At 45.6% G+C, this 22665-nt stretch overlaps 2 protein-coding genes across 8 annotated transcripts in view; one reads left to right on the top strand and one right to left on the bottom strand.

The window, feature by feature from the left end:
• The window catches only part of ATP13A1 (ATPase 13A1), a 39811-nt gene extending 36302 nt beyond the window's left edge, over window positions 1-3509 (bottom strand). The window contains exons 1-2 of the mRNA XM_083185041.1: window positions 3099-3509; window positions 576-665 (exon numbers count right to left, since the gene is read on the bottom strand). Of these exons, the coding sequence (XP_083041167.1) occupies window positions 576-665; window positions 3099-3377 (369 nt within the window). The 5' untranslated portion in view covers window positions 3378-3509. The remainder of the gene's footprint in view (window positions 1-575; window positions 666-3098) is intronic.
• The window catches only part of CHCHD5 (coiled-coil-helix-coiled-coil-helix domain containing 5), a 40363-nt gene continuing 20721 nt past the window's right edge, over window positions 3024-22665 (top strand). For 3 of the 7 annotated variants that reach the window (XR_014473605.1, XR_014473604.1, XM_083185046.1), the window contains exons 1-3: window positions 3113-3239; window positions 4586-4743; window positions 13094-13234. Coding sequence is in view for 5 of the 7 variants with exons in the window: in XM_083185046.1 (XP_083041172.1) it covers window positions 4742-4743; window positions 13094-13234 (143 nt within the window). In the remaining 2 variants the exon portion in view is untranslated. Of the gene's footprint in view, window positions 3240-3456; window positions 3589-4073; window positions 4509-4585; window positions 4744-13093; window positions 13235-22665 lie in introns of those variants that run through there. The other 4 variants (XM_083185050.1, XM_083185049.1, XM_083185048.1 and 1 more) reach the window with 4 other exon arrangements.

A 22665-nucleotide genomic window follows, 5' to 3' on the forward strand; every position in this document is an offset into this window, starting at 1 on the left:
TTCCTACTAAACACAACCAGGCTGCATTTTTACGGTAGTGCAGGTTCCAGCTAATGCAGCCCTGGTAACATCGGTAGTGCTAGTCATGCTTTTATAAAGGTATGCAGTCATTAGATCTAGTGTCTAGGTCGACAGTCAAATAGGGTTTGAATTTTTAGTTTGAGCCGACATGTGTCGACAGGTGGTATATTGTACTCTACCATCCACTATGGCGCAGTGGGAGAATACAAGTGTGCCAAACGCAGAGAGGCACTGTGCCCGAAGCATGGCAAGCGTAGCGAGCCATGTGAGGAGAAGCAGTACACTTAGACAGTGACTATAACGACCTATGTCGATATAGACATAAAAAAATATATGAAAACTTCACCATGTCGACTTTTTGATCCTGTCGACCAATAGTGGTCGACTTTTTGACTGTCGACCTAGAGATTGTAGATCTAATACATCATAACCCTTTAAAAAAAAAAAAACTTCACAACGAAATTGGGACAGTAGAAATCCAGCTTGTAAAACACATCCACCCCCGTAAACTTCAGCATTTGGATCAGCCCGACTGTCAAATAATCCCTCCTCACCTTCTCTCTCACCAGTGGCACTAACTCAGCAGATCCATTGTTTGGAGTCGGAACAACTTTTGCTAATGTAGCAGTGTTTGGATTTGAGTCCTGTGGGGAAAAAAATACCAATTTAACATCAACTGTACAAAAACAGAAGCTTAGGGAGAATGAACAAAAAGCATTGGCACATTATAAAAAGCCATTATATATGCATAAGCTAATGAGAATTGTTTGTATGCATCATATAAAAATAACTTAATAAATAGTATTTGTTTGCGGAAAGTCACCTGTCTCTTCCTTCTAGCACTTCACATACCCAACGTCTCTGCAAACAACGAATGATGATTTACTCTATACACATCTGATGGTTGTGAGCAAAACGAGGAGAATGGTATCCAATAGTGGGGGACACACTGGGAATTGCATAATTTTTGATCAGATTCAACAAATCTGTAATGCCCATATGATCAGATCATAAGAGAGGGCAGACAGTAACAAGAAGGCTCTTCAAAATAAAATGTGTTTATTATGACAGATTTGTTAAATCATCCTTAAATGCTACATTTTATAATGTTTATCATCTGAAAAATCTATGTGAGTTACTACACCCAAATAATACCTTTGATGCTTTCTAAAAACGCGCACTGTTGCTTCTCATTTGGAACATATTAAACACACATCTCCATCAAGTGCCATTATCCAGAACACTTCTGACACCCATAGGAAAGTAAATGACAATGCTCACCTGTGTAGTGTTCACGCTGGGCTGTTTTAGCAGGATGCCGCACCCTGCCCGAATTTTAAAGGACAAAGTGAGCTGTGCCCCTTTAGCAGCACCCGGATAAAAGTGCCTGCCTGTGCTATGGCCAAGTGAATGGATGCCATGCTAGCACTTTCGTAGGTGCGGGGCACGATCCCAGGGTAAGGGTAAAAACCGGAACAGGACCCCAGAACGCCGGACCAGACAGGCTCCATTCAGAGAGCTTTTGAGGTGGAGGTAAATTTGCATGCTTCCATACAGTGGACTGTTTGGATTGTGGATCATAATAATAAATTCACGATTTGTCACTTCAAAATCTCGGTCAGGGAATCGGGGATCCTCTCTGACATTCCAATCAACTCACATCTACTCTCTGTGAAATTTCTTGGTACCCGCATGGCACACACATTATGCATTTTCATTTCCTTTGTCACAATTTGCTATGGTTGAATAAAGATCCCATGTATTAAATGTTTCAGCTGATGGGACATACCATATATGAGGAAGGGGGAGCTTGAAAGTTGCCAAGAGAACACCCTCGTGAGCTTGCCATGCTTGGATCAATAACTTTCTTAAAAGGAATAGATGGTGGTGTGGATAGTGAAATTGCTGTCCCACTGACCTTGCTGCTGCCACTGCACATGGTATGTTCCATTGAGGTGCCGGATGACTCACCGACCGTTAAGATTCCGGCGGACGTTTCTCTGACATCAGAATCCCGACAGATGGAATCTAGACTTGGCTATTTTCCCTAGACGGGGTCCACAACACCCATGGCAAGTCCGCAAGGTGCTGGAATGCACTCACCCTCATGTTGGGCTGCTGACATTCTGGATTCCGATGTTGGAGAAACGACCGTCAGAGAGTTATACCATACCCGTTCCATAGCTCAGATAGTCCAAAACTATAGCAAAGGCACTAGCTGCAACCAATATGCTAAACCCTTTGAATGAGATGGCAAGTGAAGCTGAAAGTTGTGCAACGTTAACATTGTGTCATTTTGCAACATCTTGGCAATGCTGATATTTGTAACCGCGGTGGATGATCTCCCAGAATGCTCTCTTCTCAAGCACATAGTACCCTCTTTGTAGTGCTTCCACCATCAACATACTACAGCACAGATAATGTTTATCCACCATATGCTTGCCGTAACAATTCATGAGTTTCATTTCTGCTTTTCCAAGTTTGACACACAAAATAATCACACATCTCTGGCATAATCTCAGACACTTCCAAACCTGCCATCACGAAACGTGATGGCAGGTTTTAATTCGCTGTGACCAAACACAGATGACTATGGTAGTACAACTTCAATTTCAGACACATTGATGTATGAGCTGCACAATAACCAGTAAAGCATTGCCAGGTCTACCTATGGGACAGAACAACAGAAGCAGGCCCATTATCCCTCAATCAGCCCTAGCATGCGCTTCTCTGGCTGTGGTGGAGGTATAGGTTCTTCCCATCCGAGACTCACAGGAACATACACATGGGATAAGCAGCCATGGAGGGCATCAGCCATTATATAACATGCATTATCTGACCATGCTCATGGCTTCAGGATATGTTTGATGACAGAGCTCTCTGATAGTCTCTGTGGGGTCACTGTAATTAGAAGCCACTCATCACAGCAGCCAAAATGGGTTATATGCTCCTCCACGACGTAGAAATTCTCAAGACATATAAAACAGGCACATCCTGACTGCCAGCAAGGTCAGTGGCCCACCACCACCCTCATCTGTCATCAGCTGCACGTGACGTCACTACCACCCGGGACTCACCTTAGAGCAGGAGAGCGCGCAGTGCGCGTGCACGGACCACAGCCCCGAGAGCACGGTGAGCGCGTGCACAAGCCCGAGAGCGGCCAGGCAGATGAGTCCGGCCTCCGGGTACTCCGACACCCCATACACCGATACCCACAGGTACAGCCAGGCCGGGTACAGCGCGGCGAACGGCAGCACCGTCCCCCTCAACAGCAGAGGCCGGCGGCGGTGCAGGGTGACCGAACGGACCAGCTCGTCCTGTGCCGGCACGCCGCCGGGGCCAACCGCCACCGCCATTCCCCCTTCTGACCAACACTTCCGCCTGCAGTCGCGTCAGCGCTGAACCCCTGGCAAGGCAACACACCGGCTGCTTCCGCTTCCGCCGGTGGCGCGAGTCGGCGTCACACAACCTAGGTTGCGTCACATACACAGCTACTCAGTGCTGCTGCCCTCCTGTATCACTAGTACCGGGGAGGGGGGCAGGGGATCAAATTCAATGCAGCTAGGGGTATGTACCTCTCACTGGAGCAGATGTATTAAGCCTGGCGAACAGATACAGTGGATAAAAAAACTGGAAGGAAATAACACCAGCCAATCAACTCCCAACTGTCATTTTTGCAAACACAACTGATGTGTTATCTCCTTCCACTTTGGGCAGGATTCTCTAATAGTCCCTGCCACACATCGCCGGCACTCGCATTGTTAATAATCGCATATGCATTAATATATGCGGTTATTAACGCAAAGGTGATGGCCGGCGATGTGCTGCGGGTCCCCCCTCCCTAAACCCTCAGCCGACTGTGAGAGGGCTTATCTTTCTCCTCCCTGCACCCAGAAGCGGTGCAGGCAGAAGGAGATCACTGGTCTGGGCAGCTCAGCAGGAGGCTGCCCGGACAGACACAGGTGAGGGGGATGCGGCGCAGATCGGCGGGGGGGGGGACGCGAAGGGAAGCCCATAGGCTTCCATGGGGTTACAAACAAGGGAATGGGGTTACGTCATCTAGAAATGGCGTAACCCCCCGCAGTGAAGCCACGGCGGTGGGGCTTTGCTGCATATGAAAATGTGGTAAAAACCCAGAAAACGCATTTTGTGTTTGGTGAATGTCGCCCTTTATCTCCAGTTTATCACTTCACCAGGCTTAATACATGTGCCCCATTGATTGCTACAAGGCATGGGTGCAATGCTACTTCCTGTAGAACTACTGGTCCCAGCTGTGACACCACCGTGGCACCTCCGGACCAAACTACTCCTATGAGTCTTTAGATCTATACAAGGACCCATTTATTGGCTTTGAAATGTACTTGCTTAATGCTTTAGCACGCGGTGTACTAGTAATTAGATATGATGATGTCTGCAAGTGACGTCACAGAGACACGTATAAAGCATCACACAGCAGGCTCAGTATATTGTCTGACTCTAGGTGGTAGGTAAGATCCGTGACGACAACCATTCATTATATAGTGACCGAGACTGCATCACGTAACATGGCATCTCTGTGTTTCAGCACTGCACAGGTTACCAGCAGACACACCTCCCATAACCAAAGCCCCCGCCTCTAGGATCCACGTCCACCAATGGCTGGCCTCACATCCCCCAACCTGGAAGTGCACTATGAGCACATGCAGCCAGTCTTCAAGGGTGAATTGTTAGTGAACTGAACATGTAAGTGAAATACAGTAATTGTGTGTTTTATCTATATTTATTCCATGTTCCTCTCTCTGGGTCTGACATATGATACTCAACATCCACTTCACTAGATGTTGAGTATCAGTTTATATTTATCTAATATTGTATAATTGCAAATGCAGTCTTCCCAAATGTTTATTTGTTAAATATCCATGGAAATGACTTATGGTGTGTACACACGGCAGGATGTGTCGTGAGATGCGAGTCCCGATGTGATCAGATCGCATCAGGACTCGCATTGCATGGCATGCATGGAGGGACACAATTTAGACTATATAGTGCAGATCTGCACTACATAGTCTTGGCTGCCCTCTCTATCTGGCTACCGATTTGCGTTCACATGGGAGCGCAAGCCCTAAAAAAGCATGCGATTTGGCTTCCGATGTTCACTATATCGGCATCATCGGAAGCCATATCTCACCGTCTGCACACACCATAAAGCTTCTGAATGTGTGTTTGGTATTTGTTTCACAATATTATTAATTTGTATTATTGATAATGCATTAAGTACACCATTACTGCTGGGCCCAGAACCTTGGACCGCAGCAGTTATTAAATATTCCAAAAATGAAAAGAAATATGCAGTGCAGTGGGATTGATTTTCGTGCCCCCTTAGGCTGTCGGGCCCTATAACAGCTGCATCCCCTGCGCCCTCTGTAGCTAGAGCATCATACCTATCCCCAATATATGTCCCTCTGCCTGTCCAATACATGCCCCTCTGCCTGTCCAATATATGCCCCTCTGCCTGTCCAATATATGCCCCTCTGCCTGTCCAATATATGTCCCTCTGCCTGTCCAATACATGCCCCTCTGCCTGTCCAATATATGCCCCTCTGCCTGTCCAATATATGTCCCTCTGCCTGTCCAATACATGCCCCTCTGCCTGTCCAATACATGCCCCTCTGCCTGTCCAATATATGCCCCTCTGCCTGTCCATCTGTCTATATATGCCCCTCCGGCTGTCCATATATTTATTTACAGTTTCTTATATAGCGCAGCATATTCTGTTGCGCTTTATAATTGGAAACAACATATATGCCCCTTTGCTTGTGCATCTGTCCATATATGCCCCTCTGCCTGTCCATCTGTCAATATATGCCCCTCCGTATGTCTATTGATGCCTCTTATAGCCCTTTTACACCGCCGCAAAACTCTGGGTCTTCAGCGGGTCAGACCCGGGTCAGCGGCGGTGTAAATGGGACACGCCATGTCCCTTTACACGGGACTTCTACCCAGGTCCTGACCTGGGTAGAACGTGGCCAGGACCTGGGCAGAGGGCGGTGTAAATGGGTACACCGAGTCATCCGACCCGGCTCCCATTTACATCAATGGGGGACGTGCAACCTGCGGACCGCAACGTCCGCAGGTTGGACGGGGGGTGGGGGGGGGGCACACACAGGTTGTGCTGCTGTCTGCTATACTCTGCAGACAGGGGCAGAGGAGGAGGTGAATGGATGCATGTGTGCGGCATCCATTCACCTCCCGGATTACGGCTGGAGGGGGTGCACGGGGGTTGGGGGCAGCCCAGCACATTACCTTGGTGCTGGGCTTGCTCCCGTCGCAGCGGTACGGGGCCCAGCGGCGGCGATCAGTGCTTGGAAAGGGGGAAGGAGTAATAAAGTGGAGTGAGGTGTAGGGGCTCTACCTTACATAAGGGGCTCAGTATAAGGGGTCCTTCTGTGTGGTATAATATGTATAAGGGGCTCTACTATGTGCTGTATAAGGGGTATTACTGTGTGGTGTAATCTGTATAAGAGGCTTTACTGTGGTGTAAAGTGACTAATGGATACTACTGTGCGGTGTTATGTGAATTGATACTATTTTGTAGCCATGTTGGTTATGGTGCATATTCTCCCTATTTTAATCATAGGGTACCAAAATGTCTAGTTATGGTAATGGTGACACATTTACTATGTAGATTTTTCCAGTTGGCTAGAGTCCTCTTTGTTTCACCATTGACAGCTATAGCTTCATGTTAGATAGCTAGCTTCATATTGGAGGGGAGGAGTTATGTTTATGTAGCTTTGTGTTGGTTTTTCTGATCACACATGATGTAGATTGCCACATGGAAGGCTTCCTAACCTGGTAACTGGGTGTCACACTATGAAATTGTGCGTATTGTTGTGTCTGTATAAGTGGGTATGCTATATATCAAGTAGTGTCCAAACCCAGTCCTCAAGGGTCCTTAACAATTAGCACAACAATCAACATTATCTGGACTATGAAGCTTGTTCACAGGTACTTTCATTACTAACTGACACATTCTAAATGCATACCTCCCAACTATGCTGATTTTGCAAGACCGTCACGTTTTTATGTATCTGTCCCCGGCAGTAATGTCCCACGGTGGGGAGGAGCAGTTTGGATTCCCCCCTGCCACTCTTTTGCTCACAGCATCTATTCACTGAGATGTCTCAGCATTGGGGGCATCTCAGAGCACTGGCCATGCCCCCTCAGCGGCGAAAATGTGGCACGGTCTCACAGGAGAGATGCAGTCATAGGCCCCCTATTTCATGGCCATGCACCTTATTTCAGGTGTGCACTTCCCTTTTTCCACATGAACCCATTGTCATATACTCTTAAAATGTCCTTTCTTATAAAAAGAACATTTCTTAAAATTAAAGAGATGTGTGCATAGGTGTTACACCAGGGGGGCAAGGGGGTGGCTTCCCCTACCAATAATTTGAGAGGTACCAGTCAGTGATATGGATCACGGTGTAATTCAGCCACCATCTAAGCCAAGGCTTGACAATCTTTTTAAAAATCTAGGAGCCAGGATGAAAATGTAGGAGCCAGAAAAAAAAGTGACAGTGTGCGCCAAAAAGTAACACCATAATGCCTATTACACATGTCACATACCCATTACACATACCCACATGCCACAATTCCCATTACACATTACGCCACACACCGAAAAACCTTTTGCACACACACAATAATGCCCATTACATATACCAGACACAACTTAATGCCCATTACACGGTAAACCAAACACGGTAATGCCCATTACATATAATACCACACGCCGTAATGCCCATGGTATATAATGCCACAGTGCTGCTTATCTACATGCTCATTTCTGGCTTGATGCCAGGCAGGGGCAGATTGAGAAAAAAATGACGGGGGGGAGCCTCTGGTGCCTCTGCGTAAGCAGCGGGTCCCCGTGGCTGGTTATACTATCAGCACTTACAGCAGCCTTGGGTGCCCCTGTTAAAACAAACACACAAAACATGTATTTTTAATGTTGGTTAAGAAAAGAAAAAAAAAATGAAGATGAAGTTTATTCGCCTCGACGGGCCGTTTCGGGGCTCAACCCCTTCCTCAAGAGACTTTCAAACAGGTACAATCATCACAGCAGTGTTTGTCATTTAAATACCTCCAGCACTGCCGCCAGTCTGCCCCTGCCAAGCTAGACACGCCCCCTCACCGCCCGTCAGCCGGCTCTGGCGCACAGCAGCAGCGTCACCGCCTCACACACGCTGACCTGCTGTCATGGTAACCAGAGACCGGCCGCCGACCAGCACAAGCCCCACAGGCGTGCGCGCACACCTCTCTCACTGTGTGAGCGCCCACAGCCCGGGGACCTGCGCCGGCTTGCGGTGCCGTACGTGTCATTGCTGGCACCACCATCGATCGCTGCCCCGGTCTGAGCAGGCACCAGGAGCAGCTACAGGCGTCTCCCACACTCTGCAGCCGTTCCTATGGAAACCTCACTCACGACCAAGCCGTCATGATGTCACATAAGGAGCCCACGGCTCCCACCACGTGAGCGCCGCTCCCATAGCAACGCCACAACAAGCGTGGATCAGCTATGATGGGGGATGTTACTAAGGGACAGGACGTGATCGTATATCACACACTAGGCACATAATCATCAAAGCAACAAGTAACATCAAGATGTGGACACGGCCAGCATGTTACGTGACCCAGCCTGCCTCACACAGCTGTGGCCACCCACCTAGTCGGTTCCACACCAAAGTCAAGCTGGCGATCCGGGTACTCACACTATCCCGGGACTACCAGCACGACTGCAATTTGCCTATACGATATACATAAAATCATCACCAATAATACATAGGACATAACCAACATATTAACTCCAAAATACACAATACAAAAATAAAAAATATACAAAAAATCAAGAAATATAGATACATAATACATTCATGTATCAACTTTAGGTATGGGTGGTATCATATATCAGATAATGTCTGAAGAGTCGGCAAGTCGCAAATTGCTCTAAGTGAATTGAATTTAAACCACCACAACAGATTCATGATAAGACAATGCTCACATAAAAGAACTCCATACCAAACGCTCATTAAGACCATGGGGGGCTACTGTATTTAAAGTGAAAATCCACTTCGCTTCTAGTCTAAGTAATTGTTTATAACGGTTTCCACCCCTGATTGATTCCGGTACATGATCTATAATTTGTTATTTGAGGGATGACAGTGAATGGCCCTGTTCTTTAAAATGCATCGCTACTGGTTGCTCAGAAACCTTACTCGTCACTTTGCCACTGACGGAAGCTTTAATAGCAGAGCGATGCATCGCCATTCTCTCCTTGAACTTACGCGATGTCATGCCAACATAGCATAAGCCACATGGGCAAATTACCATGTACACAACAAAGCCTGTGTCACAAGTAAGAACATGTCGGAGTTTAGAAGAAGGGGGGTCTTTAAATTTCGTACCAGCAATCAGGAAACCACAGGTGACACATTTCGGGCACCTGTAGCACCCTGGCGCTTTCACAACTGTATGTGCTGATTGAACTTTGTCAAAGCCCGACACATCCGTGTGCACTAAAATATCTCTCAAGTTCAGTCCCCTGGTATAACAAGCCAGCGGACGGACTTTTTTAAAGGCTGGTAAATCTTTGTCACTGGCCAAAATTGGCCATAATGCCTTACTAGCAATCGGTACCACTGCACTCGAGGTGTCGAACTGGGAAATAAATGGGAAAACTTCCCTTTGTGTCCTAACAGCAGGTTCAAGTAAGTCACCCCTCTTTAACTTCAGAGCCCTCTCTTTGGCCATCTTGAGCGTCTTCAGGGAGTATCCCCTCTGCCGGAACTTCTCCACAACTCTATCCAACTCCTGCTCTACTGTATTCCGGTCACTACATATCCTGACTGACCTCACCATTTGTGAATATGGCAACCCCTTCTTTAGTGGAGGGGGATGATGGCTACTGGCCAACAGCAGAGTGTTGCGGTCAGTGGCCTTGCTAAACAATGATGTACTAATGCTACCATTATTAATCGTTATTGACACATATAGAAAATCAATTTTACATTCACTAGTTTTGTAAGTGAACTTAATTGGTGTGTCGGCTGCATTAATCTCCTCCATCATAATGTTAAACAATTCAATGCCACCATTCCAAAACATAAAAAGGTCATCAATATATCTACAGAACGCCCGGATGTGCTGGCCAAACCTGTGTTGAAAGAAATGTTTTTGTTCAAACTCGAACATAAACACATTCGCGTAGGGCGGAGCTACCGCTGCTCCCATCGCACACCCGGACGTCTGTAGATATATCTCGCCATTAAAAATAAAGTAATTTTTGGTGAGGACAAGTTCCAGTAGCTTAAGATACAAGTCAACATTAAATTGGAAGCTGTCTATGTTGCACAGAAAGTCCCGCATGGCTGATAGTCCCTGATGGTGCGGAATGGACGTGTATAAGCTGGACACTGAATTCTATATATATATTATTTTCTTTAAAAAGAAAAAAAGCCTCAGTATTTAGTGCTGTGAACAGTAAAATTAGTTTTGATCCTGTTAGGAGAGACAGTATTGTGTAGCCTTTTAAGGGTTATAACATCAGGGTGCTCCTATCAGCATGGAAAAATACAGAAAAATAGTAGCGCTGGACAATATCTGATAAAAAATATACAAAATTTAATGAACACAATAAAAAAATATATAATAAAAAAGCACAAGAATTAGATAGAATAATAATGCATATGCAATAACCTGGCACCTATTGGAATAATGAATATGTCCATTCCTAGTACACCGCCATAAATGGATCCAATTTTGTCCAGAATGCAAGGTAGATATAGTTACCGCAGGGTAATGTCCGACAGGAAGATGTTTTAATCCTGGATGAGGAAGAGCAAAAGCTGGAATCTTCAAGTGGTAGGTTTAAAGTCCCGAATATTGATGCGGCAATTGAAGTGGCAAAAAGATGATCTCTTCTGGAGGCGGCTGGTCTGGACCAAATGGTGATGATATTTAGCTGGAAAAGGTGCCAGGGGGTCTGCTCCTAAGGGGACCCCCTGGCACCTTTTCCAGCTAAATATCATCACCATTTGGTCCAGACCAGCCGCCTCCAGAAGAGATCATCTTTTTGCCACTTCAATTGCCGCATCAATATTCGGGACTTTAAACCTACCACTTGAAGATTCCAGCTTTTGCTCTTCCTCATCCAGGATTAAAACATCTTCCTGTCGGACATTACCCTGCGGTAACTATATCTACCTTGCATTCTGGACAAAATTGGATCCATTTATGGCGGTGTACTAGGAATGGACATATTCATTATTCCAATAGGTGCCAGGTTATTGCATATGCATTATTATTCTATCTAATTCTTGTGCTTTTTTATTATATATTTTTTTATTGTGTTCATTAAATTTTGTATATTTTTTATCAGATATTGTCCAGCGCTACTATTTTTCTGTATTTTTCTAGCTTCTCTAGGGGCTCTCAACCCCTTCTCTAGTAGCAGCTCCACTAAAACATCCCACCACCAGGCGCCTAATAGGTGGGTTTTCCAACCATCCACCTTTTTTTGCTCCTATCAGCATACCAGATGGGGAGCTGATAGCGTCCAATTCACCCCACACTCTGTTAGATGTTAGGTCAAGCTGGCGAGTCAAGCTTAGCTGAGGAGTCAAACTTTGCGGGCTACACGCCGCCGGGGAATGCGGTAGTTACCGTCCGGTCCGACCCCTCACTGCATCTGTCAGAGTCCAGACCCGCTGCGGACCGGCTCTGATGCAGCGGCAGCCGGGAGAGTTGAGCACCGCTCTGCCGGGCTGCTGCCGTGCTGGCTGTTATATTGAACATACCCACCAGACATCTGTTTGCATGTCTGAAACGGGCACCCGAGGCTGCTGTAAGTGCCAATAGGATTACCAGCCACGGGGACCCACTGGTTACACAGAGGCTGCTGCCAGCTCCCTGCCTCTCCCTGTTCCATCTCCCGACGGCCGGGAGCAGCAACTGCTCTGCCGGCTGCTGCCGCGCTGGCTCTTACTGTATATCTAAGAGTATAACCCACAGCGGGGCCCGCTGCTGTCAAGCCACCACTCTGCTTGGGGGTTCTGCTTCCTGGCAAATCTGGTCGCCAGGAAGCAGAATCTGGTCGCCATGGCGACCTGGCCCCCGGGTTTTGTTGAGCCCTGATCTAAGCTTACCATGGGCAGTGTCACAATGGAGAGAGTATGATTTCGGGTATGGATCATAGGTCACCAGCATTAGGTCGACATGCAGGAAGGTAGACATGACTTTAGGTCGACAGGGTCATTGAATCGACATGGGTACGGTCGACATTAAAAAAAGTCAACTTTTTTTTGTTTTTTTAACTGGAATGTCAACATAAACACTAAAACGCAACACCGCGTCCCCTCGCATGGCTCGCTGCACTCGCCATGCTTCAGTCACAGCGCCTCGCACACTATTCTATTCTCCCACCACGCCCTAGTGGATGGTAGGGCATGAAATACCTCCTGTCGGCACATTTTTGCTAAAAAAACAGTTAAAACCCAATGTAGACCTAATGACCCTGTCGACCTTCCTACATGTCTACCTTAATGCATGTCGACCTAATGGTGTCGACCTAGTGCTTGTCTACCATCATGCTGGTGACCCAATGACCGTATCCCATGCTTTCTGGCTGTTCCACCTCCTGCATTTCCACAGCTCTTCTATGCCCAGGTTCCCCACTACCACTATCACTATCCTACCACTATACCTATCCCTACAGTGTGTGGCTAGTACTGTGGGCTGTCCAGTCCTCTTGTCCTTATCATATCATGTATATAATAAAGCAGCCAATGATGGGCAGCAGCCAGTTGTGTGTGTATCAGTTTGAGTGAAGAAAACTTATTAACATTGCAGGGACCCAAAACCTCACCACATATGTTAATTGAATCTCTTCTCTAGCGTTAGAAAAGGTTGTTGTTGTTTTTTTTTTTTTTTGCTCCTCTGGCATCCACCACCTGTGTGTGGCTGGTTTAGCCTGGGTTCTTCTTTAGCATCATGTTCACTGCTGGGCAGAGCCTTTATTTTTCCTCTTTTCTTGCAGGCAGGCTGCCCTGGAGGTTACAGCTAAGTATTGCCGCAGTGAGCTTGAAGCCTATGGCCAGTGTGTGACTAACAAGCCAGGAACGTGGCAACAGGACTGTCACAAGCTGAAAGTAGCAGTGGCCCAGTGTACTTCCTCACAGTGAGTTACCCTAAACCAGCCTTTCTATTCATTTTGTCAGCCTTATACGTGGGCTAGAGACATCCAGTCCGGGTTTTTTTAAGATATATTGTGAATCACTTTCTGCTGATTAACAGCACCTGTTACTTCCTCTTATAAGTTTGTCCCAGAGCAGGGGGTCATGGCTCCCAACGCCTAACAGAGGCTGGGTGATAGGTGGGGAACATGGGAATTGCGTTCTCTGGAGTGTATCCTTACTGTGCTGTAACTGAGGAATTGCAATGCTGTTACCTTGTATGCTGTCTACACGCTACAAATAAAGAACAAGACTTTACTGCTTACCAGTCTATGTGATTCCTTGTCACATTTGGCGCCCCAACATGGGGCCATCACAGCTGGACATTGCAAACCTCAGAGAACCCTGGTAAGTCAGATGAACTGGCACAAATTTTCTGGTTACACATTAATGCAGCAGGTTTGGGAGGCAGGAAATGTTGTGATTGTGGTGTGTCCATTTTGTGCTCAGCCTGTTAGAACCTTTCAAATCTTTGCCTGTAGTGGATTAGCAGGGCAACTTGGAGTTGCCAAGGTTAGCTGTGGCAGCCAGCCGTAAAGGGCCACTGTGTCGTAAAAGTTTGTTTTGATGTATGTTTATTGTCTGTTGTGACTCTGGCTCATTTGATTTAGCCTCCTAAATTTTCCTGAAAGGGGAAATGCCGGATACTATGGAGCAATTATTGAAGATGTTTGCTGATCTGGCCGCTAAACAGCAAACCCTGATTCAGATTTTGCGTGAGGGGCAACAAGTCCAGAGCCAGATGTTGCAAGAGGGACAGCAGCAACTGGCAGATAAACAGCAATCCCAGATACAGGGGCAGCAAGCTCAGATGCAGCTGCTGCATGAGGAGTTAAATGAGCTAAGAGAAGGGGAGCCGGAGTGGGAGAGATTACTGATGCTCACTCCAGCTGATGACATTTAGGTATTCCTCTGCACGTTTGAGTGCACTGACCAGGGTTGAAATGGCCGGCAGAGGAATGGTCTGATAGACTGCACGGTGCAACAATGGGCTCTTCAGGCTGACCCCCAGACTTTTGAGGAGTTGGCAGGAGTTAAGCAGCACCTAAACCCTGGGGAAATTAAGTAAAGCCAGGACACGATTTGTGCCAGTACCAAAGCCTAGAATTCAGGTTCCAGTGGTTAAGCCAAATGCCCCACCTCGCACGGTGCGCTTTAGATGCGGCGATCCTGGTCATTTTGCGGCGAGACTGTCCAAGACAGGGAGAGCCAATGGATTGCAGCACAGGGAAAGCGGCTTGGCCAATGATCAGCATGGATGCTGGAAATATATCCCAGAGGGATTTTGGATCTGTTTAAAGAAGGGAACAACAACCAAGCCAAGAACCTAACATAGTTCAGTTTGTATGGCCGACTTCAGCAGATACTTAATATTAGTCAGAAACTGGAGATGGTAGAGTGTGTGGCACAATACTAAGATATGTTTTCTGCCATTCCGGTAAAGACACAGCTCATCCACCATGATATTGTGACTCCACCCGGGGTGGTAATTAAACAAAGGCCATATTGCATACCCAAGGCGAAGTGTGCAACATTAATGCAAGAGGTAAAGGAGATTGTTATGCCTAGGCATGGGATGCAGTCAAAATACCGACAACCATTGACCGACGATCAAAATACCGACATTTAAAATCCCGATAAGGTCAAAATACCGACATATAGAATGTAGACAGGTGAAAAAGTCAACATGACTTTTGGTCGCGAGGTTGACATGGGTTTTTTTGACTGCTTTTTGACCCGACGTGTGCCGACAGGCGGTATTTCATGCCCTACCATCCACTAGGGCGAGGTGGGAGAATAAAATAGTGTGCCGTGCGCAGCGAGGCACCGTGCACAAAGCATTGCGTGCGAAGCGAGGGGCTGCGGTTGACTTCCAACTCTGTCCATGTCGACTGTGTCGACATGTGCGTAAAAAAACAGTGAAAAAAAACATGTCGGCCTGTCGACCGAAAGTCATGTTGACCTTTTTCACCTGTCTACATTCAATATGTCGGTATTTTGACCTTGTCGCATTTTAAATGTCTGTATTTTGACCTTGTCAGGATTTTGACCGTCGTTTAATAGCTGTCAGTATTTTGACCGTCAGTATTTCATACCGAATCCCTAGGGATCATAGAGGAATCAACCAGCGAGTGGAATAACCCCATTGTCTTAGTAGCTCGGGTGCATTAAGTTCTTTAAGATTCAGTAATGATTTTAAGTCAATAAGTTAAATCAAGTTTCTCGCTTTGATTCTTTCCCTCTGCCCCTTGTTGATGAGCTAGTGGGAAATTTAGCCAAGAGTTAGATCGTACCACTCTTGATTTGACAAAAGGGTATTGGCAGTTTCCTTTGACGTAAGCTGCTAAGACAAAAAGAGCTTTGTCATAAGAAACATTCCCCAGACAAAATAATGTGGTATAGACTGAGTCTAGACCAATGGAAACAGGCAGGATTTGAGACGGTTTGTGTTTCAGCAGATTCCTCTCAGACAGGGTTATGGGCAGACCTTTCCCAAGAAGTAAATGGGAAGGAGAAGCCCATCCTCAACCTCAGCCATAAATTAATACCCAGAGAGCACAAGTACTCTAAACTGTAGAGCGGTAGTCCTTGGCCATTAAGTGGGCAGTGGAGTGCTTAAAATATTATTTGTTCGGATAAGAGTGAACAAAGTGGTGAATTGGTTTCTATCATTGCATCGGTTCCCAAAGCTACCACCATTCTGTAGCCATTGTAGCCTATAGACTACTTACCGCACTTCCCCCAGGGCAGGGCAGTCAGAGGGGTCAGTGCTGACCATACATGCTCCGATACCCCAGCCCAGCAGATTGCAGGGATTCGGAGCCCCGGCAGCAGGATACATTCTGGCAAAGGGATCACATCTTTGGCAGTAGATCCCGGTCAGATCGCATTACAGTATGTCTGCTATCCAATAGTAAATGGGCCCCTTACAAATGTAATTTCAGTGCTTGCAAAGCCTGGTACTAGTGCCATCCAGCAGCTGCAAAGAACTAATGGGCCACTCTCTGTTACCTTCTAGCTCGCCGTGTGCCTGCAGAACTGTAAGATTATAATCTCGGGTATAGCTATTCAGTGTTCTGGAATGACTGATAAACCTGTTATACTCTGTTCTCACTGCTTTAAAAACCCGGCATTTCGCCAGAGCAAGCAGTAATTTCCCATGTCGTGTCTCAGTGTAAGTGGGTGTGAGTGAAATTCCCTGGTGTAATGCCTCAGGAATTTTACACGGGTTATTCCAGGGAATTACACGGGTGTACGCCAGTGTGAACAGATGCAACCTGGGTTTTTCACACAGGAAGTGAAAAAGCAAGCTGATAGGGGAATGAGATCAGGTGACGTGATGTCCAGTGAATGCTGCATAGAGTAGATGAGATGGATTCAGTATGAAATACCAACTGTCAAAATCCCGACGGTCAAAATACTGACCGCTATTGACCGGCGGTCAATATCCCGACATTTTAAATCCCGACAAGGTCAAAATACCGACATATAGACTGTAGACAGGTCAAAAAGTCAACATGACTTTCGGTCGACATGGGTTTTTTCACTGTTTTTTTTTTTTACCCGAATGTCAACATGGACACAGTTGGAAGTCAACAGCAGCCGCTCGCTTCGCTCGCAATGCTTCGGGCACGGTGCCTCGCTGCGCTCGGCACACTATTTTATTCTCCCACCATGCCCTAGTGGATGGTAGGGCCTGAAATACCGCCTGTCGGGTCAAAAACAGTGAAAAAACCCATGTTGACCTCGCAACCGAAAGTCAAGTTGACTTTTTCATCCATCTACATTCAATATGTCGGTATTTTGACCTTGACAGGATTTTAAATATCCGTATTTTAACCATGTCGGTATTTTGACTGTCGGTCAACGGTTGTCGGTATTTTGTCCATCGGGATTTTGACTGCATCCCGATGAGATATGGCACACTGGAGGGATGAGGAGAGGTGCTGGTGCTGCTGGCTGTGGGAGGGGCGGTGGAAATATAGAAGCAAGTAGGATTCGACAGTGTACTACAACATATCAAATATACTGTCTGCCCGTGGCATTCATAAAACACAGCAACAGGTTGTGAACAAACATAAAGCACTTCATAAGCAGTACTCCAAGGTGCATGATCTCAGCCGGAGGAAGAGTGATGGTGGCCGTATGGACAATCAAAGCTGCGCATTAAAACGCCAATAAAAGCTGCTCTTCGATTCCTCACACTTGTTGGCAGGGCAGACCTAGGATCCAGTGTGAACTGGGCAGACCTGGGAAGTTGGAAAAAGGGGGTTGGTGAGGGAGATCTGCACTAGATGGGCTTAATTAACTTGATGATATTGGAAGCGGATAATTGATTGGAAATATAACTGACTATAATTTAGGGAATACCCTCCACGATTAACATTGCAAACAAGCTACTGTTTTGTGATTTAAAACCTGATAATTGCAATGGTCAGTGGTGCACCCCCGAGTTTATTGGAAGTTTAACATGAAAGCAAAAAAGAAGAAAGAAACTCGGGTGGGGTGCACTCTTATTAATCCAATCTTAAAGTTGTTCAAAAGATACTTTATAAATCTTAATAAAGAATTTTTTATGGTGTGTTTTTTTTAATTGCTGAGTGTTTAACCAAAATAATTAAATAATATTAGAACAAAGAAAAATATTTTTGGTATTTTTTCAATTAATATGAATTAATTTGTTACCAAATAAATATGTCCTGGCGATTTGTTTGGTTCTTAACAGGATTTTATTATGCGTAGATATACACTGAGAAAGCTGATCATCATATATCCTTATTGCCTTTATCCAGAAGGCAGTCTCAGTTTTAGTCTCAATTTGATATTGAGATAAGGATTATAATCATAGATCAGCGTAACTCATAATTCTAAAGAGAAAAAAACATAATGGTAATTTTAAATACGCATAAAAAAATCATTCACATATTGTGCGGTGTATCTTATTTACTACAATTTTAGATTTTAAATTTTACTTATTTTTAGTTGGATTCTCTCCCCTGCTTGCTACACAGTCAATTAGTGTATTTGCTCTGTGGTCCAGACTGGCAACAAAACTATAGCATGGTGTGGCTGCTAAGATACATTGTAACAATAGACCTTTATTGATGAAAGAAAAACAATTGCCAGTTTGAAAAACCCTGTCTGTGATGCAAGTTCTCCTAGCACAAAATACAAATCAGTCACAGGTGTATGTATCACACAGCGGCCACCAACAACACAGGTGCCTGCATGTATATTCACAGACACAGAACACCTGCAAATTGTACTAACTAGGCAAGGTAAATAGCACTAAAACCAGAAAAACTGCTGCGTATATCTCCAATAACTACACCCTTCCAAACGGCCCCACAGTTATTACTGCTCAAAAAGGCTCATTGATATTAATTAAGGTGCAGATTCATTTGTTGGAGCAAAGATAATTGCACCTTTTTATCACAGAAAATAAACAGAGTTGCTACTAGCAAAACCAGCAGCCAGACCCACTACACATGAGTCCGTCACATGCCACAGCCGATAGTATATATCAAGCAAAGTATATTAGTAAGCCTGTCTGATGTCAATCAAAATATAAATATAAAACTGGGTGATCATATAACAGAGCAATCATATTACAGGTGTATTAAATGTATAAGTTGCCACCCTGCCAGTGTGGACACAAAGACCAATGCTGTATAGGGCAGATACGGGGAGAGAAACAGGCAACCGCACAGTGAAATGATTAGGTAAAAAAGCGAGGGGAACCACTGCCCTGTATCGGAGCCAGGCCAAACGGCCAAGCCAGTAAAGCTCCACAGGGAGGGGGACCCTCGTTACCGGTCCTGTAGAAGGCAGCGATGTCTCCTGTAGTCGCACTTAGGTGATTTTCAATTCTGTGCAGGAGAGCGCTCTGCCGGTCACGTGTGCACACGTGAGCGGCTCTGCTTGACGCGCGTTTCGCCGGAGCTTGGTCACACAGGCAGCGTCTGTGTGACCAAGCTCCGGCGAAACGCGCGTCAAGCAGAGCCGCTCACGTGTGCACACGTGACCGGCAGAGCGCTCTCCTGCACAGAATTGAAAATCACCTAAGTGCGACTACAGGAGACATCGCTGCCTTCTACAGGACCGGTAACGAGGGTCCCCCTCCCTGTGGAGCTTTACTGGCTTGGCCGTTTGGCCTGGCTCCGATACAGGGCAGTGGTTCCCCTCGCTTTTTTACCTAATCATTTCACTGTGCGGTTGCCTGTTTCTCTCCCCGTATCTGCCCTATACAGCATTGGTCTTTGTGTCCACACTGGCAGGGTGGCAACTTATACATTTAATACACCTGTAATATGATTGCTCTGTTATATGATCACCCAGTTTTATATTTATATTTTGATTGACATCAGACAGGCTTACTAATATACTTTGCTTGATATATACTATCGGCTGTGGCATGTGACGGACTCATGTGTAGTGGGTCTGGCTGCTGGTTTTGCTAGTAGCAACTCTGTTTATTTTCTGTGATAAAAAGGTGCAATTATCTTTGCTCCAACAAATGAATCTGCACCTTAATTAATATCAATGAGCCTTTTTGAGCAGTAATAACTGTGGGGCCGTTTGGAAGGGTGTAGTTATTGGAGATATACGCAGCAGTTTTTCTGGTTTTAGTGCTATTTACCTTGCCTAGTTAGTACAATTTGCAGGTGTTCTGTGTCTGTGAATATACATGCAGGCACCTGTGTTGTTGGTGGCCGCTGTGTGATACATACACCTGTGACTGATTTGTATTTTGTACTAGGAGAACTTGCATCACAGACAGGGTTTTTCAAACTGGCAATTGTTTTTCTTTCATCAATAAAGGTCTATTGTTACAATGTATCTTAGCAGCCACACCATGCTATAGTTTTGTTGCCAGTCTGGACCACAGAGCAAATACACTAATTGACTGTGTAGCAAGCAGGGGAGAGAATCCAACTAAAAATAAGTAAAATTTAAAATCTAAAATTGTAGTAAATAAGATACACCGCACAATATGTGAATGATTTTTTTATGCGTATTTAAAATTACCATTATGTTTTTTTCTCTTTAGAATTATGAGTTACGCTGATCTATGATTATAATCCTTATCTCAATATCAAATTGAGACTAAAACTGAGACTGCCTTCTGGATAAAGGCAATAAGGATATATGATGATCAGCTTTCTCAGTGTATATCTACGCATAATAAAATCCTGTTAAGAACCAAACAAATCGCCAGGACATATTTATTTGGTAACAAATTAATTCATATTAATTGAAAAAATACCAAAAATATTTTTCTTTGTTCTAATATTATTTAATTATTTTGGTTAAACACTCAGCAATTAAAAAAAACACACCATAAAAAATTCTTTATTAAGATTTATAAAGTATCTTTTGAACAACTTTAAGATTGGATTAATAAGAGTGCACCCCACCCGAGTTTCTTTCTTCTTTTTTGCTTTCATGTTAGACCTGGGAAGTTTCCAGGTCCAAGGAGCAGTGTGAAGGGGGTCTGTGAGCTGACATAATCTGTGCCCTGGCAAAAACCCGGGATCAAAAACCCTGGATTTTGCAGGGGCGGTAATGAGAACATGTTATAAGTGGCTCTATTGATTTAAAGGCAGTATAATTGTCATGTCATTCCCAGATTGTTCACTAGGTGGTAGTATAACTACATTGTAATTCAGAGACTCTTGTTCCACTTACTAGATGACAGGTGTGGTTTTTTTACTATTATTCGAAAATGTTCACATGTGCAATATAAATGAATATTAGTGTTCACTCTAGAAATTTTTTAGGGCAGGGTGCTGACCACGGGAAGGGCACATTTTTCAATCGCGAGGGCACATTTTAATTTAAAAGGGGTACTCTTTACCTAGCACGGCGCCCGCGATGTCCATCGCGGTCATCTGGTGTAAAAAATCGCGGGCATCGCATGCACTACAGTAACGGGTGCGACGCGACCGACGCAATGCCCGCGATTTCCCATAGGGATCAATGTTAAATTTTTCAATGGACGCGATTTTTCAGTTCAATGCCTCAATGCCCGCGATTTTGCCATAGGAAACAATGTTAAATGGGCCACAGAGCCCAAATAGGCACCCTGAGCAGTGAAATGTCCCCCACAATTGTTAACGACACCCCACGATCAACGCGAACCCGAAGCGAGGCGAGCGCAGCGGTACGCGTCCTCCGACCTTTTCATACCCCCACTATCCACGTCGGCGTGGAGTTGAGAATAGAATAGTGTGGCGAGCGCACGCGGATACCTTCACAGGTAAACGCGTCCCTTCGCGGGCTTCACAGGTATCCGCGTCCCCTCGCGGGGCTCGCCACGCTTCGGGCTCGGTGGCTCGCTGCGCTCGCCACACTATTCTATTCTCAACTCCACGCCGACGTGGATAGTATGGGTATGAAAAGGTCGGAGGACGCGTACCGCCGCCCCTCGCGGGCTCGCTGCGCTCGCCACGCTTCGGGTTCGCGTTGATCGTGGGGTGTCGTTAACAATTGTGGGGGACATTTCACTGCTAAGGGTGCCTATTTGGGCTCTGTGGCCCATTTAACATTGTTTCCTGTGGCAAAATCGCGGGCATTGAGGCATTGAACTGAAAAATCGCGTCCATTGAAAAATTTAACATTGATCCCTATGGGAAATCGCGGGCATCGCATCGGTCGCGACGCACCCGTTACTGTAGTGCATGCAATGGCCGCGATGCCCGCGATGGGCGCCGTGCTAGGTAAAGAGTACCTTAAAAGGTCAAAATGGTGACACCTGAGCTACAAACCATCAGCACGTTTATGCTACAGTATATAATCCACCTTGTGACACAGGATCGTCACACCATCAGCACACTTTTGCTATATAACCCATCTTGTGACATCTGAGCGTCACACCATCGGCACATTTATGCTACAGTATATAACCATCTTGTGACACCTGAGCGTCACACCATCAGCACATTTATGCTATATATCAGCACATTTATGCTATATAACCATCTTGTGACACCGGAGCGTCACACCATCAGCACATTTATGCTAAATAACCACCTTGTGACACCTGAGCGTCACACCATCGGCACATTTATGCTATATAACCATCTTGTGACACCGGAGCGTCACACCATCAGCACATTTATGCTATATAACCAACTTGTGACACCTGAGCGTCACACCATCAGCACATTTATGCTATATAACCATCTCGTGACACCTGAGCGTCACACCATCAGCACATTCATGCTATATAACCATCTTGTGACACCTGAGCGTCACACCATCGGCACATTAATGCTATATAACCATCTTGTGACACCGGAGGGTCACACCATCGGCACATTTATGCTATATAACCATCTTGTGACACCGGAGCGTCACACCATTGGCACATTTA

This window comes from Crinia signifera, chromosome 4 (genome assembly GCF_055691185.1).
Source record: "Crinia signifera chromosome 4, ASM5569118v1, whole genome shotgun sequence".
In the NCBI taxonomy this organism is placed as follows: Eukaryota; Metazoa; Chordata; class Amphibia; order Anura; family Myobatrachidae; genus Crinia; species Crinia signifera.